The sequence below is a fragment of the Corvus brachyrhynchos genome, unplaced genomic scaffold (assembly GCF_000691975.1).
Source record: "Corvus brachyrhynchos isolate BGI_N302 unplaced genomic scaffold, ASM69197v1 scaffold91, whole genome shotgun sequence".
In the NCBI taxonomy this organism is placed as follows: Eukaryota; Metazoa; Chordata; class Aves; order Passeriformes; family Corvidae; genus Corvus; species Corvus brachyrhynchos.
The window spans coordinates 1,733,796-1,761,421 of NW_008236442.1; the positions used below are offsets into that span (position 1 = coordinate 1,733,796).

A 27,626-nucleotide genomic window follows, 5' to 3' on the forward strand; every position below is an offset into this window, starting at 1 on the left:
CCCCACACCCAACCCTTAAAAAAATTTTCTACATACAGTGTAGCAGTGAGTCACTAGAGAACAGTCTGGATCAAATTATTCAAACTTGGTCATAAAATCCTTTGCCTATATTATATTACTGGCTACCCCCACTTACTATACTGGGGAGGGGGGAAAGTAGCCCAATAAAGGAATTATTTTTAAGAAATCTACAAAGAATGTAGAAACAAAATTTTATAATCCTTTAGGACCAACATTTGGCAAGTAATTAAAAAAAAAAGAATACACTGAAAAATACTTTCTTTAATATTATACATCAGGCACAATGCTTTTTTTTTTGTTATAAGACTTCATCTGCATAAACGGTTTGTAGGATCAGCAGGTGCCGGATGTCTCCTCGCCTGTGAAAGCCAGGTGGTTTCACTCTCTCCTCTGCTCCCTTGGTGTGGGGAAGGCAACAGGGACCCCGTGGAGCCCCTCAGATGCTGAGGTCGGTGCTGCACTCCTTGTAGGGCCGCCTGCGCTGCTCAGGCGGGTGCCTGCGGACCGGCTCGTGCTTCCAGCCAGGGTCTTCCCTCTCCTGGTGGCCGACTCGTTCCTCCCTGAGCCGTCTCTCAGGTGACCTCTCCCTCCGCCGGTCGGACGACTTGGCCCGTCGGTCGAGGGAGCTCTCTCTTCTCCGCTCAGGGGACCGCCTCGGCTCCGTGAGTCTCTCCAGCGACCGCCGGCGGCGGCCAGGTGACCGCTCTCTGCGCCTCTCTGGAGAGAGGTCTCTTCTTCTCTCATGTCGCTCCCGCCTCTCCAAAGTGTTGTCAGCACTCCTTGTCCCTTCCCTGCGCTTTTCGGGAGACCTCCTCTTCTGCCCGTTCACCACCGCCCTCTCCGGCTGCCTTTCGTGCCTCCTCTCCGGCGACCTCTCCGTCCTCCTGCCTGGCACGTGGTCGTTGGTTTTAGAAGTCCCATTCCAAGTGTGGTGTTCATTGGGTTGTCTGCTAAACTCTCTGCTGCCTTTTAGGTCTCTAACGTAAGTCCGCTTGTCCCCATGTTGTGATGATTTGTGAAGGTCTGGTGGATAACTGGACTCCGATGATGGGTGCTGCCGTCGGTCGGATGGCGCGGGTTTCATTTCCGATACATTTTGTGAACCTGTGGCGGGACTGTTCCTGTCACTGCTGGGGTCTGAAAGAAAATAACAGCAAAGGGTTTGGTATTGATGCCTTCCGTGGTGCTGTGACACCACTTAGCACTCTTCAGACTTCATTAGTGACAAAAACAAACAACTGTTAAAGCAGTCAGCGAAGGCTAACAGAAGCTTTTGTTAATTTAACTGTGAACAACGAGAGTTACGGTTAGTACTGGTGCTGCTCTGATCGTTAGCCATGTTTTGGTCCAAGCTGATCTCATCTTTATGCTCTTCTGGGTATGGGGCACTTTACATTTTTCCCCAAGCCCAATTCATAATGTTTTGGTTACATTATGTTCTTTCCAGTGGAAAAAACCCATTGTAGTTCAGGTTGTTGGCTGCTTTTTTTAATAGTTCCCAATAAAGAGGGCCTTTAGGAAACAATTTTTGTCTTTTAAGACATTATAAAGAACTGCCTTCCAGGTGTGGGAGGCCTCGGTTCAAATAGCAGAAAATGTGCAGAAAATAGAATTGATTATTAAGTTTTCACCTTGTAAAATAACATTTCGAAGGTGTGAAAATTAGACTGTAATCATGCAATTTCCATTTCATTTAAGGCATAGCTTAACCTCACTTAGTTCTACCACGTTATGTAAAGTCCTAGGGTAGATTTTGGTTTTGCCACAATGATTCAAACAACGATGACAGTAGTTATGATTTTTTCATATCAAAGCAATGGAAAGATATTGTAATATGTAGGATGGCTTTGATTCAAATCTAATCTCCAGTTCATTATTTTTCATGTATTATTTGAGGTAAAATACAGTTGAGCTACCTCTGCAAGACAAACTGAAAAGCAGAAGTAGAAAAAGAACATCCAAACTAAACCCCAGCCCTGTGCTGCAGCTAAGCTACAATTACTCCCGTCATTCGTAACGGATGTTTATGAATGATTCATTACAAACATGAAAAACATTAAAGTAGCTATGCTGCCTTAATGCAAGTGCTGTTTTTATTTGCTTACTGTTTTCTTTCTTAAAGTAACTCCTTCATGGCAGCTTGGCAGGCATTAGCCACTTCCTGACACTCGCACCCCGACACCCACCTTGAGGTGGACTGTCCTGATGGCAATGACTGAAAACCCTCACAAACACTTGTGGGGACAGATTTCCTTTTTTCCTTTTTTTTTTCCTTTTTGTCTTCCCTGCCCCCCCAAGCCAAACACTTTACATTCCTCCTGCCATCACGCCAAGCATCTCCCATTTGATGGCATTTCCACTCCTGACCATGGGAGGGTTGGTATGTGCATGGGCTGTGATTTTTGTGAATTCCAGGTGAAACCCATGTTGCAGCTCCCGTGTGGGCAGTTTTGCACTACTAGCATTTTCAGGCCACAGCTGGGGATGGGACCATGTTGCTTTTCTGTGGCTGTAAGCATGTGGCTTGTGGCAACCTGCCTATCACACAAGATACAAGTGGTTCACACATGTCCTGTGATGTGTGTACTTACAATTCAGGGGACGCAGGGTGTTCGGGATGAATTGCTGTACATATAGAATATAGCGAAGCGGAAAAGCAATGTGAGGGAATTAGGCCACAGCACAAAAACACCTAATATTGATTTTAGCTACAAACCGTAGTTTGATTATGGCCCATAAGGTAGAAGCAAGACTCCCCGAGCTTGTCATTTCTCATACATGCAGCGATATTAGGAGGTATCATCGCTGAGGAAGGAAGAGCCCAGCACCAAGAAAAGTAAGAGAAAGAGAAAGAGAAAAGTAGAAAATTTAGATTCCCTATAATAGATGAAAGAAAGAAAAATCTTCATATTTTATCTTAGAATAAAGAAAGTTTATTTTTCCAGTCAGATTGTCTAGGCTTCACCCAAATATAAGGCTGCAAAGACAGCAGTTGTTATTATTGTGACATAAAGAGACATCTAAGAGGTGATTCAATAACCCAGACAACGAGAGCATCCATTCTAAAAGACAGCTGGAACAGCGACACAGAATGTCATAGAAAAAACATTAACAATCAAACAACAATGAAAAATAAAGTCCACCAGAGACCACAACATTAAAAATAAGTACAAAACTCATTACAAAAATATACAGCCTCATAGAGAAGCACGTTCCAATCAAGTCAGAAAAATATTGGAACTTAACATTATTAGAGGAACCATTTGCGACTGCAGCGAACAGAACGAAGAGAGAAAGGAGTCCCAAATGTTACAAGGATACTCTTTACAGTAGTGCAACCCCTGTATATTAAATCCTTGCTTGGAGAATGAACATTTAGTGGTTAGCATTAGCCAAAAGAAAATTGGTGATGGATTTCCATCCTCAGTGCAACAGACTATGCTTTGAGAAGTGAAGCACTTAATTTACAGGGTATTTATCCAGTCTACCATATGATACAGTACTGTACATCCAAAGGAGTATAGGAAAAGACAAAAGTAGAAAGAACATTACAGAATTTCAGTGCCATCATTGAAGCTTCTGGTGTGCTATTTATATTACAGAAGTGTAAACCCACAACTTCCCTTCCATATCGTTAAACACTTCAATTGTTTGTTGGTTATACTCTGAATTGGTCATTTTAAGTTAAATAATGAGCAGACTGAGCAGAAACTCTCAAACGTAGTACAGTAAATGAAGAGAAAATCTAGTTCATAAATTGTGCAGAAGGGTTTTGTTTCTGGTGTTAGGGCATGGAGAGAATGATAAACACAGAACTTACTGACACAAAAATAACCCAAATACAGGGAGGAAAGTATAAAGGACATCCCTTCAATCATCAGTTTCTATAGAAACGTCAAAGACCTTTGGATGGGAGTAGCCCTCCATCGAGGGCACAATATTTGACAATTATCTCAAATAAATAAGACATAATTATAATATTAAATAGTGTGCTATGTTAAGCCACCCAGCAATCCAACCTCCAGGGGAAGAAAAGGAAATCTAATGCAATTCTTAGTAGGAAACGAGTACTGACTGTTTCCCCCAAGAGAGACACAAGAGCACCTTTTCATAACCTCCTCACCTTTTCAGACCTTACTAATTAATTTGTTGAAACCAGCAGACTGTTTAAAGGGGGAGAAAAGGGCTCAGGAGGCCAAATCAATATATTTTTGCAGTAAAGCTTTTTTTCCCCCCTTCTTTTTCTCAAATAACTTTATAAATATTTACATAAATATTAAGGAAAGGCAAAAATCTCAAAAGCCATCTTGGCATTCATGTCTATGGACACAGACATGAACTAAGAGAGAAACCTAAACAAAAAAAAAAAAATCACTGCTTCAGAATAGTAATTCGGGATCCCAGTTTTTGCATTGATTAGAAGAAGAGACCTATGTGAAACAACAATTCAGCCGCTGAGAAACAGTTTGGCACAGTTCAGTGACCTTCCTTTTTTGGCTGGACAAGACAATAAGGTTTGTTTTGTTTTGCTTTCCTCTCTGATCACCAAAAAATACTGCTATGATGATCTTGCCTTACACTGTGCCCCAAGTCCATGGAAGCAAGCAAAGGATGAAATGTGTAGAAAATTCAGCACAAGCGAGGCAATTATATGTTGCAAAGGTTGGTAAGACACTGGTGAGAAAGGAAAATAAAAAAGAATTCCCGCTTCAGATCTTGAGACAAATCATTCATGGAGTGATGCCAGGGAAGAAAGGAATGTTTTCATAGTTTGACCCACCATATTCTGGGACAGAGCCATCTCCACGTTTCAGAAACAGGCGGACCTTGCGGCCACCATTTTTAATCAGTTCGATGGCCCGAGCGTGCTTCATGTTCTTGGTAGTTTCTCCGTTGATCTCTAAGATTTCATCACCAATCTGCCAACGTAATAAGAGACTAAGATTAGGAACAAGTCCCCACGAGAGTCCACACCAGCACACCAGGAGACAGTGGCCATAGCAAAGCTGGAACAACTATGCACCAGGTGAAGCTAAATATGCCCAACTCCTTCCAGTGACCATCCACAGTGCCCAGTGTGCAGGAGTCTGGGAGACATGAAGACAATGGAGAACGCTTGAGGTATCAAAATATTTCACTGCTGTTCTGCAAAATCACATTGCAATTACTGTATTGCTCAATAGTAAGTGGAGTGCTAGAACTGGTGCTATTTTATTTAATTTTGATTATTTGTAAAGTCTTCAGACAAAGTAGTTGCTTGTTTCACAGTCTGCTCCAACTGGGATGTTCACAGAGCTTTTTCAGATCTGTTTCTTACTTGGATATAGATACCTACTATGAATCAGCAAAGCTGATTTTGTAAATATAATCATTTATCAGGAGAAGAAAACAGTGCTTGGAAGAGCTTGTCAAAGCATTGACTTTCACAGGGCAGCACTGATTTTTCATCATATTTGCATCAGCAAAAATTTTGGACCCATAGATCTACCCCTAGCACAAGAATTTTGAAAATGCCCTTCACATGACATATCTGGAGACGACAATGTATGTGGGAAAGTTATAATGCATTCTCTAACAGAGGTCCAAGGAGTACATAAAACCTTGCAATTTAATTTTTCAGTAGGCATTTTATAACATATTCCCTTGTTATAATGTTTGTCATTTAGCTGATAATGTGAAGTTAACAATTAATGTTAATCAAAACCTACATCATAATTTTGTAACCCATGGACCATAGACTTGTTCTGTCTTCTCTCTGTCCACTAGCAGGCAAAGACTGTGGCTGTTACATTTTCACTGCTCCATGTATCCCCCTTAGGCTTTAAACAACAGATCATGTACTAGAATTTGGAAAGCAGTGTTGGAAGAAGGGCATAAAGTCTTCCACTGAACACACACTGCTATAGACTGCGTACCAAGAATGACAGATGCCATCGGCAGAAGTAAGTAGGAACCACTTTCAGTTCACATTAAATTTCCCTTTCAGCTGGCACAGCAGAAAGGAGAGGCAGGGAAGTCAGCTTATTCCAAAGAAATGTGGTTTTAAAGTCAGTTTGTGCATACCCTCATTTTCCCACATCTCTCAGCAGGACCATCCTCAGCGAGCCGCAGCACATACAGATCCATGTTGTACTCCCGTCCACCTCGCAGGCTGAAGCCGAACCCTTTGGCTCCTCTTTCCAGCTCAACAGTGTAAAAGTCTTGGTCCTGCTGGAGAGAAAGACAGCAAACGCCTAACTGAACACAAAGTTGTGAGAGGGACGCTCTCATGTTAAAGTTACTCAACCAGTGTTTTGTCAGTAATAATAAGAAATGGAAAAACAGTTGTATTTTCACACACAGACCAGGATTTGCTGCTTCCTCAGACCCCACTTTGCAATTTGGAGTTCTGGTGGTTGGTGAAGGGCTGTTGGAATGAGTGGGCTTGGCCATGTCCTGTGGTGCATTTTTGGGCACTCCTGTTACACACCACCTCCTGTGCCCAGGGCAGGAGGGGATATTTTGTGAAGGTGGTTAAAGGTTCTATCAACCAGGGAAGGTGAGGACAATCTCCCTTCCAGTGCCAGCTTTAGTGCAATGTCTAATGGCACCTGGGGTGAGCCTGTGCCATGGTGCTGGCTTTTCGTTTTGTTACCATATAATCTATTTGTTTGCAAGAAGCTCAGAAGCCTTTGCATTGTTTTTCTCAAATGCTACTGTGGGGATGTTTTGAAGTCCCTAATGGAGGATGTTACTTCTGGGATGGCCAGTGGCAAGGAAAGTTAACAGTGAGATAGATAATCTCTCTAATAAGATGCCATCTGTGCAAGCTGGAACACTTCAGCTATCGCCCCTTATTAAGTTTTCCTCTTTTTTATTCTCTGAATTTACCATTTGCACACAACAATACTTTCTGGAGATGCCCCTCAAAATACACAGTTCAATAAACAAACACATAAATTATGACTGCCCTAAAAATGTCAGCTTTTTTTTCCTTTATTTTCACTCCCTCAAAGTCTCAAGGAGAACATGTTGGAAATGTCTCTCAGCTGAAACAACAGCAACACATATTTAGAAACTAATCAGCAAATTCCTCTTTCGTTTCAGCAGATTGAGGGAGAGCAGCTTCTCAGTAGGAATTTTCAAGGGAAATATTTGAACATAGCCCTCAAGCAGATTGGAAACAACAGTCTGTGGTAAGCAAAACAATTAGAGATGTACTCCTTACCTGTGCTGCTTGGGGTGGTTTGAAATCAAACTGGGATTCCTGCTTTGGTTTGGTGTTGTTCCTGCTGTAACGAATGAGAGAAAGAGAGGAAAAATACAGCTCATGGGATGTGAAAGTGATGAATAAGTAACCGAAGAGAGAGCATGTCAAGATGCCCTCCTCGAGGAAAACAATCTGACCTGGTCTCCTGTGGTATTTGCTGAGGAGTATGTGTAGTTGTGATTGTAGCAATTTTTTCTGCATTGGTCAATAAAGTAGCATTGGAGGATTCTGCAAAATAGATTTTGTTTTTATTATGAGGGAAGACCATTGGCTATTCACTGAAAGAAAAAAAGAGTTTCGCAAAAGCATTTCACTGAAAAGCATCATTACGTTGTTTTTATAGAATTTGAGATAGGATAAAATTTCTTAATTCCCCAAATTAATATAGTAAGTATGTATATGAAACTGTACACTCAATTCAAAAGTGAAAAAAAAAATTAAATTAGGAAATCTGAATTGGAAACCCCCTGACCATTAGACACACTCATGAAGACTCACTTGTAGATGAAGGATTGAACAGTGTTTTGTCTATTGTCTAAAGACAATTCCAATCAATTAAGTCTCCAAATATTGGTTGGGTGGATTAATTTTATAGTAGCTATAATTATTCCAGGGATTACAAATTTATCAGTCCTTCCTCCATCAGAAACAGCCATCTCCAGTAGAATTGAGATGTGGCTCTTATCCAATACCTCACAAGGTGATTTTGAACGTGGCTAAAATCCAAATTTAACTGAAATCCTTCTTTGAAATACAACCCACTGCTGCCTGCGTACTGAAAGCAGGAGCTTGGAGCCACCTGTACCAAATGCATCAACAACTCTGGGTAGCACTTACAAAAGGGTGCACTGAGAGGATACAGAGAGCAGGAGTAACTTCTAAGCTTAGCTTCTGCCATGGTAAAGTAAAGGGCTCTCAGCTCAGCATTAGCCTGTGCAAATTCTGTATTTATTTAGGCATGGAAGGAGGGGCTCCAAGGAGAGTTCCTGTCTCCTGCTACCCCCACAACTGAGATGGGAGCAACTCAAAAGTGCCTATGTAGATGTCCCTCACAGTATGGCAGGGCAAAATGTTCCCTTGTCATTCTGGAGCTGTATCACAGACTTCAGTAGGACCAGAGTTAACCCCAAACTCATTTAAAATTCTGCCTAAAATTAAGGTCATGTCAACGCCGTTAGCCAAATATTAGCAACACAGACCCGGAACTCTTCCGTATTGAAATCAACATATTTTCCAGAACTACGTATTGTGCCAATCCTGAACTGATATTAGTACTGAAGAGTTTCAAATGCTGAATTGCTCCAGAAGTCAGCAGTTCCCGCAAACAGCCTTCCCCTCCCGTGGGAGTTTGACTTCAGAGGAAGTCTCGGTGGTACTCCATGTACCTTGATGGTGCTTAACCACACATTCTGTGTTGGGGGTTTCCAACACAAAATGTTCAACAATTATGTTGGTTGCACTTGGAAAATGATGGGCACAGTCAGCAGAAACACCCACTCATCAGACATGGCATTCCCAGATAAAGCCACTGCAGTGGCAGGCACTGGCTCCTTTGCAGAACGGCTCTGCACACAGGAGACCCCCTCTTTGTGCCTATACCCACTGCACCAGGACAGAACCACAGACTGCAAGTAACTACAAAATACTGACCATGATCCACCTTTCAAGACCAAAATCTAAACTGAATACACAACCACTAAGACAACAGTGACAAAAATTGGATGCAAACATCTGCCTCTCCAAGATAAAATTACCAGGTCTTCTACCCTGCCCTTGTTTGCCTCTCAAGCTAAAGGCATCCACTAATTCATTTTACTGGCTATGGAGAAATCTGCCATTATTAAACAGAGTCTGGCTGTAACACAAAATTGCAGAAATGGGAGGGGTTTTGCCTGACCATGTGGTGGTCCTGGGCTTACTTGGTGCCAGGACATTAATTTACTTCATGGATTTATTTTAATTCTGGAGAAATCTAGATAAGGGGAAGCTTTTTTTTTTTCTGTAGGTATTTGCATGTCAAGGGAAATTCAGGAAAAGGGACAGAGAAAAAGAAGAACCACTTAAACAGATGGGTGCAACAAGAACACAGCTCCTTTGCCTGCAGTGCTGTGCCCAAGTTAACATGCCCAAACCCTCAGCATATGGAGCTGAAACATCTTCCAGACCAGAGCTGGCTTGTGTCCAGCGGCTCAGAAAGCAAGAGAGGCTCCTGCCTGCACCTCTCAGGGTAGGCATGACCAAACCACACCCTTGTGATGACATGCCACTGACAGCTGGCTTGTGTAAGGAGACGTCCCTACATGTAGTTATACTGTTGGGGTTTAAGAAATAATTATGTTTATTTTGCAAAGACTCCTTGATGTTAAAATCTGTCTCCTACGTAACAAAACCCCAAGACATGGTTAAGCGTTCTGTATTCATCCAGAAAAAAAGCCTCTGAAATCCTCCACAAATATTTGGAGATCAGATGAATATGGGCTTCAAAGAGAATGCAAGATTCCTACCCTTTAGTAGGTCGCACTAATAATACCAAGCAGAGCAACAACATATCTTTGGTGCAGATGTATCTTCACACCACTGTACTGCATCTATCTTTAGCTCACCCTATCCCATGAGTCAGGAATCGTGCATAATTTTGCCAGTGTTTTAGACACTGGTCCAGGACACATGCCAGCCACCATGCAAAACTGGAACAGAATATAGCAAAAATTATCTTTAATACAATTATAATTGCATGTTCTAAACCCTACATATTTCATTGATCCCTTGCCCTGTTCTGCCCTAAAACTCCAGTCAACAATTACATGCCTAATCTAAACTTGTCCCTTTCCAGCACTCTGTATCCTTGCATCTGCTGGAAGTGGGGTAAAGCATCATAATTTCATTGCAAATACAATCCTGCAGTGGTCTGTGGCAATTAACTTGTGCAAGACTTATTACAAAGCAAAAACTTGGTGTTTTTAATAATGTTAGAAAAGATTAGCAGTGTGAGTTTGAGAGTCTTGTGATGAGCCTCAGTTTCATGTTTATCTGACGAGTGGCTTCTGATTTATGCTCCCCCCTCCTTGAAGCACACAGACCATTTATGTTTGCCAAAAAAGCACTCAAAAGAAAACAAAAGGAAACAACAAATCAAGAAAAGCGTACAAAGACATCAAAAAGAAAACAACACTGAGACCAATTTCTTGTATCTCATGGGGTTTTAGGGCAAATCCCTCAGGGATTCTGAGAGTGTTGGGTCTTACTGTCTTTTGGAAAATAAATGCAGGTAATACTATGCAAAGCTGGCAATCTGACTTGGAATTTCGAAGTGACAGTAAGTAAAAAGACTTAAGTCTGAATTGCTATGAAAGCAGAGTTGATTCCTTCCCCAAAGAACAGCTTTCCATCTTCTCCAGGAATACATGATGTCAATCACAAGTACATGTTTCCCTAACCTAAGCAATTTACGTGATATTTGGGACACATAACTGCATGAGCAAGACTGGCTGAGCATTTATGTCAGGAGGTTATATTCTTAAAAAATTCTTAAATCATTCAAAAGTTGCTTATTTCTTAGATGGTTTTGCTTTTTTAGAAAATAAGCCCTTTATTTATTTAAAGATTCACCTTCCTTTTTATCAGATACTAAAATACAGGTAATGAACAATTCTCTCAGTTTATCTTCCAAAACAGGCATGCACAGGCCAGCTCAGATGTTAGATTGATTCACAGCCATTTTATTATTCATGAACACCCTATTTGCGGCAAGCAGCAGAGGATCATATACCGTTTGACCTCCTACCCACTAGACAGTAGGAAAATAAGGCTTTTGTGCAAAACAGATCACCCTAAACAGAAATAATTTATAACCAGATCATTTCTCATCCTGGTCTGTGGGGAGCAATGTGGAAAGGTTTCTGCCCAACAAGCTTTCACTTTGAACCCATCCATGGCAGAGAAGCACAGTAAACAAAGAAAATGCTTAGAATGTAGAACCACAGCAATTTTAGTTCTGCTGAAGATACTTTACCAGGTTTCTGATCAGTTCCTATCTGGGCATCAAGTGGGATTAATTTAATGAAACTGATATATAGCACAAATCCTTATTTTTATTAAATACTTCAGTGACCTGAAATCAGCACCAAGTGTCAGCTTATTATTAGGGATCCTGCACATTCCCTCTCATCTGAAACACTGAGATCCTGTCTAGGGCAGCTGCAGAACCATCACCATTTAAGCAGTCATTAAAAATGTACTGAGCTCGCTTCCAAAGCAACTTACCCAGAATAAAAACAAATCTGCTTTTAAAACAGCTTAAAACATGTCAAAGTGTTTATCCCTTTCTGTAATCTCTTTACTCTACAGCCTGCTTGTGTCTATTGAAAGCTTCAGGAATCCCACATACTAACAAGTGATTCCCAAATACTCTAAAGCTGCATTATTAAGCTAAGAATCGAACCGAAGTGTATTGAGAGATCCATCAAATTTATGGAAGAACATTTTAAGCAGATACATGGAATGGAATATTATTTTCTTAATGTTGAATCAGCACCTTCCTGTTAAAAACCAACCATCTCTATAAAAAGAAACAAAAAATAAAACTATGGCAGACTCATGACCTCCCTCACTGCTAATTCCCAAAGTGGGAGTGGAAATCCGAGTCCTCCATGACTTTGCAGCTCCAAGTGACAGAAAAAGCCCGGGGACACAGAACCAAGAAGAGGGTCAGGTAAGACGGCAGGAAAGAGATACTTTACCATCTCCTGGAATGATGCGCAGGGTGACGGTGTTTCCCGCTTCCTTAATGAGGTTGACGATGTCTGAATGCGACTTGTTGGTGATGGAGCACCCATTGACGGCCAAGATCCGGTCGCCTACTTTCAGCTTTCCACAGCGGTCTGCGGGGCTCCCTTCAATTATCCGACCTATTTTGTGAGGCATGGCCACACATGCATTTCCCGCTTTTGTATTGGTTTGGGGGTTGTTTTTGTTTTGGTTTGGTTTGGTTTTTTTATTGTTTACATATGTGGGAATATGGTGAAGGGGAAAAGGAAAAAAAGGGTTGAAAAGTGAAAGAGAAGGTTAAGGGTTAATTAATTAATGCATCAAGCAAAAGTTATTATAGGATAGCTTTGCTGCCAGTGTTCAAAACATTGGCAATCAACTAGTATGAGCGCACAACACTTTACTTCTTCCACAAAAAGGTGTTTTGTTAATTACTCAAAACTCCCCCCAAGTGGGTTTCTGTTAATAAATCGTGAGATTTTTTATTTTTACAACTGCACTTAGCAGCCTCATCATAACCCAAATCTGATTTTGTTTTTGAAGGAAAAAATCAAAACTATTTGTAGAAAACTCAACCTTTCTCCTCCAATATTACATCGGTGTCAGCCTCTCTAGTGCTTCTCTAAAGCCAACTGCTGTTCAAGCTTCTGCCAATGTTTTGTTCTTTCTCCGTTTAGAAAGATAAAATCATTCTAGGCCTAGGAGGGAGTGTGGCTCCCTGTCTACCACACAGACCCACTCTATCAGCGCTGGATGGGGAAGCAACACGAAACATTTTTTTCCATTGTGAATAAAGGTGCTACCAGGGAAGGCACAGGACCACTACAGATGGGCCAAGACTGACAAAGGTAACCTGTTTGGTGCTGGCACCCACCTCAGCCTCTACTAACCCTTCCCCTCTTATGATCTTAGATGGCACAAGGTAGGAACAGAGAAGGAATAAGGACCTCCTCATTCAAATACCTCTAAAACCACACACAAAACCATTGAGATGTCTGACACACAGAGTGAGAGCACTTTAGGATGAATGCGTTCTGGAGACAAAATTCTCCTCCTGTTCCATGCAGTTGTTTTGTTTGAAAAGCACAGGGTTGTCCATAACATGCAGAACTGGAACACACAGCATTACTCAGATAAATCCAGTGAGCTTTTCTACAGCTCCTTTACGTGGGAGGCCAAGAGGCCTTGGGGCACACAGCACATGGTTAAAGCCATGGGGTACACAGAGTGGTCATCTCACACTTTGCATCCACAATACATTCGCCCTCAAGATGCACCTTCCCATCTCTGCTGTAGTCTTTATTTGGTTAGTAGTTTTAGAGATATACGCACATGACAACACTAGAAAGACCATAAAGAAGAAAAGGCAAGGACATGCGAGGTTGGAAAGATGCGATGAAAACTGGCAAAAAGTGTTAATATTAGTTACAAACATTAGAGAGGTCTTTTTTATTTTACTATGACACCAGAAAGTTTCTCTTTCTGGTAATACAAAACCCCATCCAGTTTGCAGGCTGTTTTGAGGATATGATCTACTCTATCCAATCCACTGAACACACATGGCAGAGCCCACACCAAAGTGATCAAGGTGGGTTTTAGAACCAGTTTGGCCCATCTCTAAATACTACCCATGAATGCAAAAAACTACAAAGCAGGTCCAGAGCAAGCACCAGACAGCAGAGGGAACAGATCTCATGCGGAATATTAGGAAAAAGCTGAATATACTTGAAAAAAATTAAAGGAAAAACAGTCACAGATCAACAGATCTCCTTGGGAGCCCCTGCACAGAAAACTTCCAGTTAGCAAGTATTTTGGGCTAAAGCAAACACAACTTTTTACAAACTCAGGTCAAGGTTTCTCTGCAGAGAAGAGTTACAGCATAGTCTTCATACAGTAAAAGTTATTTACACATCTGCAAATCCGTTCAGAGGATAAAAGCACTCCCTCTGTTCTAGACTGTGTTCAATTTAATCTGTTTTATATTACAGCATTGTGTTCTGGCACCAAAACACCTATTTTGGAAGAGCAGTTCCCAGCAGCAAGGACAGTGTGAGAGCCTAGAACCTGAGAACTGACAGAACTCAATGCACTAGTTTTGTACTACATATTTCCCCCTTGAAATCTCTGCTGCCAGACTGTCCAGAACAGTGCTAAAAATAACCTGTTCTACATCAATATCAGCAAAGGAGGTGGTGCTCCCTTGATGTATTACTAAGGGTGTCACTGATGGGCAATGGCAATAAATGTCAGAAAATAAAGCCTAGGAGAAAGAGGGAAAGGCCCCTTCTTGCACCTGCGTGCCCCAGGAACACTCAAGCTGCACAGGGAGCCTGCAATGCACTTTCCCTGCAAACCACAACACTGCTGTGGGAGGCACTATGAAGATGGCCAAGGCAGTGCTCTGTGTTTCCTTTCCCTCCACCCCTATCATATGCCATAGACTAAGGGAACACCTTCCTTTACAAAGTACCAGTGGATGCTGCCTCTGGCCTCCTTTTGGAAGAGATGGAAAGGGAAGAAAATAGCATCTCCGACTGGTTTCCTCCTTGCAATGACACTTCTGCTTGAGTACAGGCTGTTCCGGGCATATTTGCAAAAACAGCTTATGCACATCTCCTTTGCAGCAACCCCTGGAAATGGGTGTCTGCCTAGCAGAAAGATTCTCTTCAGACAGAAACCATGACCACCTCTGCTAGGTCAGGATAGTACATGTTACACAGCTTAAACTCAATTTCTTCCTACTCTTAAGAAATGGATTTGGGAAGAGGTGAAACGGGTAAAAGAAACATTCTGGTTTTTTAACAGTATTCCCCATTTTATGTCTCATCAGCAAGCACTATTAATTAAAACTTTCCAGCTATCAGCATGCTCACTCCATAATGATGATCAGAACAACCCTGATTGCCAAAGAGAAGTTAATGAGTTTAAGCGTTACTGCTTTTAAATCAACTGGCTTGATTCCACCATCACAAGACATATTTCATTCCACCTGCTACATTTCTGCACTGGCAAAAGCATCACTGGGAGGATACCCAGCTGCTCCTCTGAGAGCAAACCCCAGAGAGGCTCTCCCAGAAAGCGAGCATCAGGAATTGCCATTGGTGGCATTTTAGCTCTTCAGGTTGGGATTTCTTATTTCGCTCTTCTCGACTCAGTGCCAAACAAAACCCAGGAGGCAAACACCTACCAATTCTTTGCCTCTGATTAAGGTATTAATTACATAAATTGGGGCACGCTCACAACTTTTAATTAAACATATCCCCACTTGCCTCCTTTTGCTGCAAACCTTGCGTCTCACTTGAGGTGCAATTAAAAACCTGCAGGACTCACCGAACGTCGTCCCTGCCTCAGGCCTGCTCACTGACGAGACGATGACAAAGCCGAAGCCCTCATTCTCTCCACGGCGGATTTCCACGTCGTAGGGCTGCACCACAGTGCTGACGACCCCGCTGCCCCCGCCGCCACCACTGCCAATGCCACTGGTGCTGCCGCTGCCTGAGCTGACCGTGTTGAGGGAGTTCTGGCTGCCCTGCGGCGTTCGCTTCTCCTCCGTCAGTGAGGCCGGCTGGTTGCTGCTGTGGTGGGAGGAGGCAGGGGATGGGACTTCATTCTCTGCCTTGGGAACTGGGGAAGGGAGAAAAAAACCAGTTCGAGCAGGCTGCACCATTTAGTGCTTGAAAATAGCTGTCTACTGAGAAAAGGGTAAAAGAAAATCATCTGCTTTAGTCTATCGATCACCATGGCCATGCTTTCAGATGTCACCACCAAGAGCTCTGCTCAGTGGTGGCACTGCACACACATGCTCCCTCTTTCCTGTGTGTGGTCATGCAGCCAAAGCTGTCCACTGCCAAACTGCAGCCTGGTTAAACCAGTGTAGTGCTGCGTGCTTGGATGCTCTGTGGCATTTTAAACCTGGATTACATTAGTTCAAAGGTGCCTCCTCTAGCTATTGCATCCCCACTTCAGTTATATATGTACAACCATATGTATGTTGTACATATATATGCACAAGCCACAAGGAGAGACAATAATATCTCACAACACCACCTTTTGTGTAGTTTTAAATGCAAAGGTATCAATTAGTTAGCACTGATTGTCTTTGATTAATGGGATCTTTAGTAATAACAACTGCTGAACATGAGCAAAACAACTTGCGAACCAAACTTTGCTCGATAGAAGAACCAGCAACTATCATCTGTACAGTCTGGTACAGACAGAGGAAACCATTAAACATTGTTAACATTAATATTAAACAGTTGTTTAACAGCAACTGAAGTTGGAAGGGGTATTAGTTTAAAATCTAATCAGCTACCACAAGGCTTGAAGAAATCTCAAAAAAATTGCTTAGTCCAGATTCTGCTCGAGTGAGGGCCAACTATACTTCACGTCAGATCTGACAGATGTTTGTCTAATCAGCTGTTAAATATCTCCCCAGGCAATCTATTGGTTGGAATATCTGACTTAAATCTTCCCTGCTGCTACATAAGGCTATTATTTCTAGTGCTATCTAACAGGCATATGGAGAACATATTACTCCCTTCCTCTTTGTAGCAGCCTCTTATAGTCCTGGGGAGTTTAATACCTCCTCCCCCTCTTCTGCTTTAAGCTAAAGAATCAAAATTTGTTCAACATTTCCTTTCAGACCATGTTTTCTAGAGCTCTCCTTATTTTCCCTGGTCCTCTGGACTCCCTCCAGTTGGGCTCTCTCCAACTCAAATATGTCTTTCTTGAAGTGCTGGACCATATTGCACTAAGCCATCATCTGCTGGGAAATCAGGAGAGTTCCCCCCTGCCTACACCCCAGCACAGTGTTTTTCTTCACCTGAGCCAACCTCAGGGTAAAGCTTGTGGCCCACAATAACTTCCACTTCTCATTACTCAGCCTGTTCTCTGCAGCCCATTTGTGCAGCTGAGAGCAGCATATTGCACTTGTCCCTGCTGAATGGCTGCCTCCGCTAATCAGGTCACTTCTCCAATTTGGTGAATCAAAATTAAGTTGAAGATCTTAAAAGCATCAGCAAGAAAATGGATGGCAAACAAAATCTAAACCTGTAAAATCATGATACAAAAAAAAAAAAGGACTTTAAAATACCCTTGGATAGAAGTCCTGTCTGCACTTATATACTCAGAAGTATGTACTAAATATATAGCATTCTTCATATTAAGAATACAGGAGCATAAAATTCCCCCTACATGAATCTCAAGACAGAGAGTACCCATTTAGGTGAACAATCTTTTTCTACTGGCAAACAGATGACAGGAGGAACAAGGGACCAAAATTCAGGAACAGCCTTCTCTACAGAGTTATGCTGAAATTTAAAAGCCCGCAAATATAAGGTGAAAGAGGGGATTCTGAATAATTTATCCTAGAGTAAGTGTCCACATTTGCAATGATTCAGAAATAGCTCAATCTGCAGTAACATGCCTCTGAATGAAATATCAAGAGAGATCTCATGCATCTAAATCTTTCATGGTAATTTCCAGCCTGGAGGCTGTAAAACTGCATAGAAAATCTACACACAAAAACAATACCAAAATTCAACTGCCCTTTCCCTTCCTCCCAAAGCTCTTCTAAAGCTTCTCTCACATTGCCAGACCTTGGTCAGGAATTAAAGAGAGGCTGTTAGAGGAGAGACATCACCTGGCATTTAATCCACATTGGGAAGAAGTAAAGAAATGAGAAGTGAGAAAGAAATGAGTTTATTTATTATTGTGTTCAGCCCTGGATAAGAACACAGAGCTATTTTTGAGGTGCTCTTCTAGTCCTAACTTCCACTGAGGGCCTAAATTCCAATCTGAATGTTATTTTGATTCTCTCTAAGATCAAAGTACATCACTGCCTATTTATCTGATGACGCCTGAACTTGAAAAGCTATGTAATACCCCTTTTTTTGAGTGAGGTAAAGCAAATCCCACACCTGAGTTCCTAAAGGGACTCAAAGGGAGAGGCAGCACTCCAAAGTTACTCTCCAGTATTAAACATAACGTCACATGTTATTTAGAAAGCTCGTGCTCGTATCTTCATTTTCTCTGCTATAAGGACACTTTTCAATCACTCATCTGGGTGCCAAAATGGTACCAGGCAGTGTCACTTCTCATTGCATCTTTGTCTTTCTGCCAGCTTCCTTTTTTCCATTTAGATCCTACACTTGTGCAGTATGTGCACAATGCCCAGCATAACTCAGCATACAGAAACCTCTCTAGACCTGCGCAAACTGGTCTAGTGGACGGTGTTCCTGCCCATGGCAGAAGGGTTGCAAATGGATGATCTTCAAGGTCCCTTTCAACCCCAACCATTCTATGTTTCCGTGACGACAAACATCCTGGCCCATCAGAACCAATGATGTTTACAGTTTCCCATCCTGAGGTCCCTTGACTACCTGTTGAAGCTTCCCCTGAGCCTGGGACACCAGCCACCACACACCAGTGCCCTCACCCGCTCTCTGTCCTTGCCTCTCCTCCTAGTGGACTCTTCATCATCTTTTCCCTTACTCCCAGTTTAAGAGTGACTATCAGGCTGCACATTTATTTTGGGAAGTATACAGAAAACCCAAGCAGTCAGCCACAGTGTCTGTTTGCTGCATAAGTCAAACTAAAAATTTTATGTTGCAACCACACAGTTCCCCATTTTATCAGAAACCTTATGAAGACTTGGGAAAGCCAACTAAGAGAGTCTTGACTGCAAAAAAAAAATACTTGAAACTTATTTGATCAGGAACAAAAAAGACTAAAGACAGGCAAAAGAGGAAAAATAATAGTACATCCCCTGAGTTTTCCCAGCATTACAAGGAGAAGCTTTTTTTTCCCTTAGACCATTTGCTGAACAGTCGGGATCCTGGCAAGAAAATCTACCCCTGCAGGGTGATACTGCAGCCTACCTGTGTAAACCACTTTGCGCCTCACGGTCAAATTGACATGACCTTGTTTGGCTGCCTGTTGCATAAGCTGGACCACAAGCTGGTGTGATTTCCCGACCACAGGTGTCCCATCCACACAGATCAGTTCATCACCCGATCGCAGGCGGCCATCAGCATCAGCAGCACCCAGCGGTACAATGTGACCGATGTAAATCTGAGGAATTAGCGGAGGAGGAGAGAGATAAATGAGAACCAGCTCAACAGCCAGCTGGAAGCAAGGGGCACTTGTAGTTAGACCTGATTTAGTAGGGACATGAAATTGTTGACAAATGTCTGCTGGTCAGGAAAGTTGCTCGTGTGAAAGCAGTTCTATGTGAATACAGCACATTGTGAAAATGTAATAAATGGACATCTTGTTTCTTTAGGCAGTCCATTCACTCTAAGGACAGACAGCCCTGGGAAATGTGTCCAACCAGACAGTGACCAGACAAAAAGATGGTTAAAAGCACTGAGGACCTTGTCAGGGAAGCCGAGATTGAATTACCCTTTCAGTTGCCTCCAGGGTTTACAAGCTCTGCACCACACACTTGCCCACTGACTCAGTCTTGGTTTATCTTCAGTGAGTTCTGTGGAGTTACTCTAACATGAGACAAACTCATGGTCTCTGTCCCCATAAATGAGCAAAATAATTTTGGCAAGGAAAAACATGGTAATTTATGCTGCCACTATCTAGCTGTGACCTGCGCAGCACATGAAAGGATGGCACTTCCCACAGGCACAGGTTTTATGGTAAAGAAGTTAACTGAATTCAAGGAGAGAACTGAGCATTCTAATACCTGAGAACCTGGCATTCTAAGATCAAAATACTTGCAAACCTGACCAGGACACCCTGTCCTCAGTGTCCAAGGACCTATGTGTTTACATTTGGTTCACCATTAAAGTAGAAGGAGAAGCCAAACCCATTTCAGTTATGGAGTTGTGGGGTGGTTTTTGGAGGGAAGGTGAGGAGATGCAGGATATATATATAGTCCACTAACTATTTTAGCAGTGATGCTATAGCATAGTTCTGCATATCTGTGCATTCTACTGCTGTGTTTCTGAAAGATGTCACAAGCTAAAACATGATACTCACAGGCTCTCCAGGCTCATTTCCACCTAGAATCCTAAATCCAAACCCGGTTTCCTTTCTCCATAGAAAGATATCCTGCTCTTGATAATCTGGAACTGAAGGAAAAGAAGACAACTATAATTTTTCATCAAAATACCCCACCTTTTTACCCAAATCAGGACTACTCAGATGTACATAAAAGGATTTGCCATGCAATTTTAACATTTAAATGAGGTGGTGTTGAAGACCACCTGATTTTTACATAAAAATAGAGACATAACTATGAAAACTTACAGTTTTAAATACTAAAGGATTATTATTTAAATCACTATTGAAAGTTATGCAGTGGTTTCTACTTTCTAGGTATCTAATTGTGACTTGCCATTTATTTATCACTATAATATTTCCTTCTGTCAATATTAGCATCATTACCCAGAGCAACAGCCTCTTCCAAATCATCAGTAAATAAATGTGTACAACAGAGAACTACTCTGCCAGAAACAATACAGCTGCCTCCTCTTTCACGGGAGACAAAAGAGCCACTTGTTACGACTTCTACTGTTAATTAACTTTCCCAAGCATAGTTTGCTATCTGTCTACCAACTCTGCTTTAAATAACTATGGCACAGATCCCCAGTTGGTGTAAATCAGAAGGGCTCCACTCAAAACAATGCAGCTCTCCTGACTCTCACTTGCTTGTGTACAGGCTCTGCAAAAGCACTGAAGAGATAAAACCAGCTGGAAACATAAAAAAGCCCAACCTCACCTACTCATTAGTATGGAACACCAGCAAGGTTTTTACAATGAATATTACATACAGTGAAGTACTAACCTTGAAGCACTGTTGAACAGTAATGTTTTATATTACCTTACTCAGGCTTGCTTTCATCCCTGTTTTAAAAATGCAAAACTAATTGCTAACATTTTATCATATCAGAAGAGAACTTCAGGCTCATTTAATATTTATTGGATAGTATCAGAAACATTGACTAATTTTGTAATGATTCCCCTCCCAAAATTTATAATTAACAATAATAAAAAGCTGTTCCTTTACCTGTCAGCTGCCTATAACTTCAGCAAAGAAACCAAAGTCTATCGTTCAGGAATCCAATTTAAACAAGTGCCTACTCAGACACAGGATGCAGCATGTTTAATGAAACATCATCTAGCTTTCTGTATCTATGAACAGGTTTTTTTCCACTGGCATCAGGGAATGTCAGATTGGGCCCCAACTGGATTTTATGCTGTCTGTGCTTAGTGCAAAAATTTGGGTCTGCTCTGGTGCTTGTCAGTGTTAAGACTTTTGGTTACCTCTGAGGGTCTCTCTTCAATATAAAATGAATTGAAGAACTGGGAATACTAAAAATTAAACAAATAGGTGAATGCTAAGGTACAGATGTCTGCTTCGACATTTTCATTTAAACTGGCTTTACAGATAATATTGCCACATTTTAATTACCTGCAATTATAAGCTAAGCTTAACACCCGTGCCCTCACTGAATTAGAGACTGATTTTTGTCCAGACACAATTACAGAGTGTCAGGTGATGAACACGCCGGGTGCCTGTGTGGCTCATCTCCTCTGGCTGAAGGCAGCTCGCCACGCACAGACGTGCAGCACAACAAAATTCAGACAATGAATTAATTGCTGTTTGTCACTGCCTTCAGTGAGGGGAGCGTGACAAGCACAGTCGGGAGCATCTCTCCAGCCCTTCAAAGGCTATTTTGGTAAAGGCTGGCCCCAAACAATTAATAGTGTGTGTTGGATCTGTCAGAGGTAAAGTGGCTTCTGCAGAGAGTTCCTGCGTGGGCCCGTGGCCTTGGCACCTCTCAACACCTCCCATTTGTCACCCCTCCAAGTCTCACTGAACGATGCCGTATGGCCCTGGTTTGAGTCCCAGCTACACAATTAATGCCGCTGGAGGGAACAGCAGGCCAGGCTGGACCAGTCGTATCAGACCAAAGCAACAAAAATAGACAAGTCTAACCCCAAAGAAGCTAGTTCTTTCACATAGAGCTCCTCCCACTGGAAGGATTACAGCGAGGTGGAACACAGATACAACAGACATACAGACAACAAACCCTTACACAGAATGAGTACAAAGCTCCTTTTACCACTTTTTGCAACAGCTCTGCAGGGCCGTGATTCACTGGCACAATCCAGAACACCCATCCACCTCAGAGCTTCAGAGGTGAGACCCTCTGAGGTTCCATACTGGAGAATTATTTTAGGTTCTCCCATTATTCAGCTGCACTTCAGAGGAGCCACTTTCCTTACTTAAAGGGAACATGGTGCTGCTGAAACCTCGTTGAAAATGAATGAAAAATGGCCTCTAGGAATCATTCATTGCAGCCCTGCACCTTGACTGATCTCAAGCATGTCTGACTGATCAAACATGTACACAGCCCAAATGGGTAAAATTTAACAGCAGTCTGCCTGTCCCAAATTAAACCAGACCATTTGGAGAGCAGTGCAAAAGTAGTAAGAAGAGTTCTGTGAATGGCTGGAAAGGTGGGTGACACAGCCCTGTTGATGAGCCATGTGGGCAAACTCAGGAAGGAGACAGGAACACAATACACCCACCCCCTGCCACCTACGCCATCCAGCCAGGACAGTAAAGCCAGACTTTGCCCCTCGGTGGCGAACCTTGGGATATGGCCCTGCCAGACTCCCTTGGTGATGAAGAGCCCCCCGCCACAGAGCAGCAGTGACACCACAACAAGACATCACAAGACACAGATACATTCTCGGCACAGTCTTACATTCTCCAAAACTCGTGGAATTGATTTCTCTCTCTCTCTCACCCTTGCTCAGTCCAGTTGCAGGTGAAGGTGACATAGCTGTAATATTAATTTTACAATTTTGCAAAGCTTAATGTATCTGCTTTCTTATTAGTTCATTTAATTAATTGTGACTTTATGGGTCATGTTAGGCTTTCATGCACAATTTGTTAAGGTTATAGCTACTATGGATTATGACATACTAAGTTTCACATCTCTCTGCACATGCCTGGGCACGTGTAGATATAAAATACACACATACTTGAATTTATACATTTATGAACATGCATGCAGGTATATTTGATAAACCTCCTTTGTTCTTCTTAAAGGAAGAATTTTGTGACAACACCTTAAATACACTTTTCTACAAAAACCCCTTCCCCTTCATGACACGAGTTAGTTTTCCAAATGGAAATATCTTTGTCTAATATTAAAAGAAATTCTAAATGCGTGGTGACAAACAATGAACACAGTGCTTAACTACAGATCATTTTTATCAAACTTTACTATGCAAATGTTAACATGTTATATACAACAAAATTCTGCCTAGTGTGACATCAGTTTCAACATAAGATGGATTCAAGAATGATCAGTATGAGTTTGCTTTAGTCACTGGCTCATTTGAGGCAGCAGCACTTTCAGTGACTCATAGCTTGGCAAAGCACAAAATATTTAAGGCCCAGATTCAGCAAAGTATATGAGGACAAGTCTGAAATTAGGAGTGGGCAGTCTCACTGAAGCTGATGGAGAGTTTCAGAGTTGAAAAGTCCTGCAATTTAGCCATAGACCTCATTAGGTTCCATATTTGCAAGAAATCCATCTTCTAAACTATCCCAATGCAGGAGAATTCAATTTCTTTTGTCTTTTCCCTTTAACCAAACCTTTGTGGTGGCATGGAAAGATTTTGAAAGATGATACCACGGTCCCTTTTAGCAATACATTCTCCAAGGGCATGGATACATCTGTGTGCCCAAGAGTATCACTGCAACTGTTTGTCTACTGTTAATATAACAAAAGGACATAACCCTACCAAAGGGCTTTTACTAAACATCATCTCTCAAGTCAGTCTGATCAGAAGGCGGATGCAGTTTCAGGAGAGTATTCTTCTTTTCTATTTTAAGGGGAAAGTATCTAATGTTTGTGTTATTGTGCAAATATTTTTAGTTCTATGTAATTGCCAGTGAACAAATACGCTGGGGTCAAGACTTGTTTGTATTATTTTAATTAGATTTGGGGAGAGAAAAATCCTCCCGAACAAATTATGTGCCTGAAAATAAAATTCAAATATTAACGATAACTTCGAATATTTTAAAAGCTTTAAAAATTCTCTATCGTGTTCTGCTTTACTTTTAATTAAATGCTTAAGTCCTTCAAAGGGATTCATTAACACATCTGCAATTCAGATTAATTCATTTTGTCACTGCTGTTTTGACAGATGGCCATATGTAGGATACGGTATTTTGCAAAGCAATCAGGCCACATGAGAAAAATTTGACAACAGATTGTGTTAATCTTTAAGGAAGTTTAATAATACATTGAAAAGTAAAAAGCATATTATAAAAATATATTTCAATAAAACAGTGTGAGGTTTCTGAATTGTGGTTCTCTGCTAAGCCATTCAATTGCTGCTTCTCTCTCTGAGAGCTCTTCAAGTATGTAATTCCTGGATCTTGGAACTGCTTCATCTTCTAAACCTTAAGGGTTTGTCCTCCTCTCTGATTCATGTACACAACTCCCACGAGCAGCAATGAGTTACCCATAACGAGGAGCTCAGGCAGCTAAAACTCAGCACCAGCAAAGAGTGCATTTGTTACCACCACCAAATGCTCTGTTTTCACATTTGCTCAAAGCTGGCTATTCTCAAATGTCTTAATCCAGCAAAGACTGGTAACTCTGGGCCAGATTGCAGCAGAGCATCTGAGCTCAGCCTTAGCCTTAAAGCATCCCTTTGGGTTTACAGCTTGAAAATAAGCTTCCTTGGACCTGAGCCCAAACACTCAGCACCTTGCAGGTCTGATCCCCTCACCCCAGGGAGATACACATGAAGGAACTTTAACCTGCATTTGTGAAATAAAGTTGCAGTTCTAATCTGCTTCCCCTCAGCCAGAGTCCAGAAACAGTGACAGAGCCTTTGCTTAGCTTTGCATGATTAATTCTAGCTTAATTTTTATTCTTTTTTTTTTCTTCCCCTAAACAAGCAACGTTTGTGGCTCTCCCCCACAGAATTGGAGCACTTTCTGATATTAAGTTGCACTGGGTAAATAATAAAAACACATGCTTTTACACAATTATTGGTTAGCTGGTGCTTTTCAACTTAATTGGGCTCTACCAGTGATTTCAGTGAGACAGGTCACATAAGGCAAATACGGTCTTTTTTAATGAAATACTGATCCAAAGACAACTCAAGTAGAGGAAGAACGAATTTTACAAATTCTGAAAAATTAAAACGTTGCCTTTGCTTTCTGTGTCTACATTCTTGTTATTAATATAAGTAACAGTGGGATGCATTCCCAGAGAAAAAGGCAGTATGTATTCATTACAGATTCAGTACTTCTTTTATATCCCTTTCCAGGCTTTTTTTCAAATTTAAGGCCAGCAATTAACAGTGGGCAAGCCCTGGCCTCAGTAGCAGAAGAGCTGTGCTGGGGCTCCTCAGGTAGTGGAGCCTTCTAGAACCCACCAAATGCCCTGGTTACTGGATGTGTCACCCACCCTCAGCTCTGGCACTAGGGTGACATCCTCCTGCTGTGCATTAGATATCCACTTAGCTCTGCTCACATGTCCATCAGAAGGTTGCAGAGAGAGTCACACTCAGCACCCAAAGCTATGGATGTCATTGGAGATGACAGTCCCAATGCCCAAGGGAATGGGTGCCCAAGTAAAGGAGAAAGCAATGACATGACCGTGTTCCCACCAGCCAAAGGTGGCACTGGAGTTAAATGCAACTGCAGCTGTGTAAAAACATGAAGAACAGTGTGAAGAACACGTGGAGATGACAGACAGTGAAACTGGAGTCCCCAGGAAACAGTTTCTTCCATCACACACTCTGATGCTCAGTGTCAGCAGAGTTCCCTACAAATGACCCGAGAGCCACAAACCCAGTGCTTGGGCAACACTGGGAATGAGTCTCAAAGGGATGATTCAGGTTCGTAACAAAGGAAAAGAAACACAGCGCTTTACCCCAAGACCTCAGGGCAGCAGAGCCAGGCTTCAGCTGTGAACCACAGACTCCACTTATGAGACTGGTGATAAACAAGGGCTTGGTGAGGGAAGGAGGAGCTGACCACTGACCTCTATATAAAACCACCAGTCATGCTTTGGGATCAGACCACAAAAGTAGATAGAGCATGTCCAACTCCATTTTTCACTTATCTTTCCTGCTTTTCTTCACATTTCATTACCCACAGCAAAGCCATGTCACTAGCAAAGAGTGCAGGTTAATCCCCAGGGAATGTGTTTCACTCCAGCTTAGGGTAGGAAATTCACAGGCTCTTGGACACTTCTAATGGTTTACAAGGAGACATGACCATATCACACTTCCACCATTCTCCAAAAAACCCCTATCTATGAAACCAAGAAATCTCATAAAATACTTTCCTGGAAGGGAACAGCAATGGGATGAAAAGGTCATAGAAAAGCACCAATGTTCAAACAGGTCTCAACTGGTAGAAGAGGCAGGAGAAGGACTGAAGCAGTAGAAGAGGATCAACCCCAGTACAGAGGTGCTGGGCTGTGGAAAGGTGAGACAGGGAAGCTGAAGGGGTATAGCAGATCCCAGTCTAGCAACAGGCCCAAGCAGTGAGGATTGTGGCACAAGAAAAGATGGGGTGTGGGAAACCAGCAGGTCAAGAGACTGTGAAAAGGCCTCTGGAAGGGCTCTGGTCCCAGCCAAGGACAAAACCTCTACAGGGTAACTGCAGCCATCGAGGAAAGAGGAAGGATTTAGCACATGGTGTTGGAGGTGCCACAGAAGGGCAACTGCCTGCCTGTGCACTTCAGGGTTTCTCCAGCTCAGTCTTGGGTTTTATCAGGAAAGACAAGCAGGAGTTAAGGCTGCTAAGCTGATACTAATGACTAAGTAGTATGAGTTAAACAGTTAATTAGAAATTAGCTAAGTAGCTGCAGGGGGTCAGAGGCAATGGCAGCACAGTGCCAATAGGAATCATGCAGGCTGGGCAGCAGGAAAACCAGTGCCATGGGAGATTTGTAAGAGCTCTGCCCACAGCTCTGCAGGGCTCAGGAGTCGCTGTCCCTCAGCTTTCACCCCTTTTTCCATTTCAGTGAGCTGCACGTATAAGTTCTGTTACTGCACTCTGCAGATCAGCGTGACATGGCCCGAGAGCCCGCAGGGTCAGTACACCTAATCCTTAGGAAAGGATAGGAAGGGAAGCAGTGCACAGAAGCAGAGACACCTACAAACTGCACTGCTGAGACATTCAATCCAGAGATGCATCTTCAGCCAAGAAACTGTGACTCATAATTTAATTTTTCCAGGATATAAGACTTCAAAGTGATTCATTTGGTCAGAAAAAAAAGTCCTACCATTTTTCATTCTGAGGTAAAGGTTCATTTCTTACTGGTTTTACCAATTTCCAGTTAGCACAATAAAATCAAACTGCAGGTGGTACTCTCAGAGCACCAAGATTTTGAAACTCCCTTTTCTGTAACTAAAGTAACTATTGCCTTTCAAAATGAACCTAATGCTCTAACTCTTTAAGAAGCTTTTACAGATTTGATCATCTTCAGCAGTGCAATTAAAGTAAAGCCAATGTGTTTATTTTGTTTCCAGAGAAGAAACTGATTGAAACCATATTTATAGTCTTGGAGCAGAGTCAAAACCCTGC

At 42.1% G+C, this 27,626-nt stretch overlaps 1 protein-coding gene across 30 annotated transcripts in view; it reads right to left on the bottom strand.

Moving 5' to 3' along the window:
- Positions 1–267: 267 nt before the first annotated feature.
- The window catches only part of MAGI1 (membrane associated guanylate kinase, WW and PDZ domain containing 1), a 289,089-nt gene continuing 261,730 nt past the window's right edge, over positions 268–27,626 (bottom strand). For 8 of the 30 annotated variants that reach the window (XM_017747168.1, XM_017747174.1, XM_017747169.1 and 5 more), the window contains 10 exons: positions 22,765–22,842; positions 20,027–20,118; positions 18,916–19,108; positions 15,368–15,661; positions 12,010–12,213; positions 7,408–7,498; positions 7,229–7,292; positions 6,085–6,231; positions 4,802–4,940; positions 268–1,158 (listed from right to left, as the gene is read on the bottom strand). In XM_017747168.1, the coding sequence (XP_017602657.1) occupies positions 458–1,158; positions 4,802–4,940; positions 6,085–6,231; positions 7,229–7,292; positions 7,408–7,498; positions 12,010–12,213; positions 15,368–15,661; positions 18,916–19,108; positions 20,027–20,118; positions 22,765–22,842 (2,003 nt within the window). In that variant the 3' untranslated portion in view covers positions 268–457. Of the gene's footprint in view, positions 1,159–2,737; positions 2,827–4,801; positions 4,941–6,084; positions 6,232–7,228; positions 7,293–7,407; positions 7,499–12,009; positions 12,214–15,367; positions 15,662–18,915; positions 19,109–20,026; positions 20,119–22,764; positions 22,843–27,626 lie in introns of all 30 variants that reach the window. The other 22 variants (XM_017747172.1, XM_017747193.1, XM_017747194.1 and 19 more) reach the window with 15 other exon arrangements.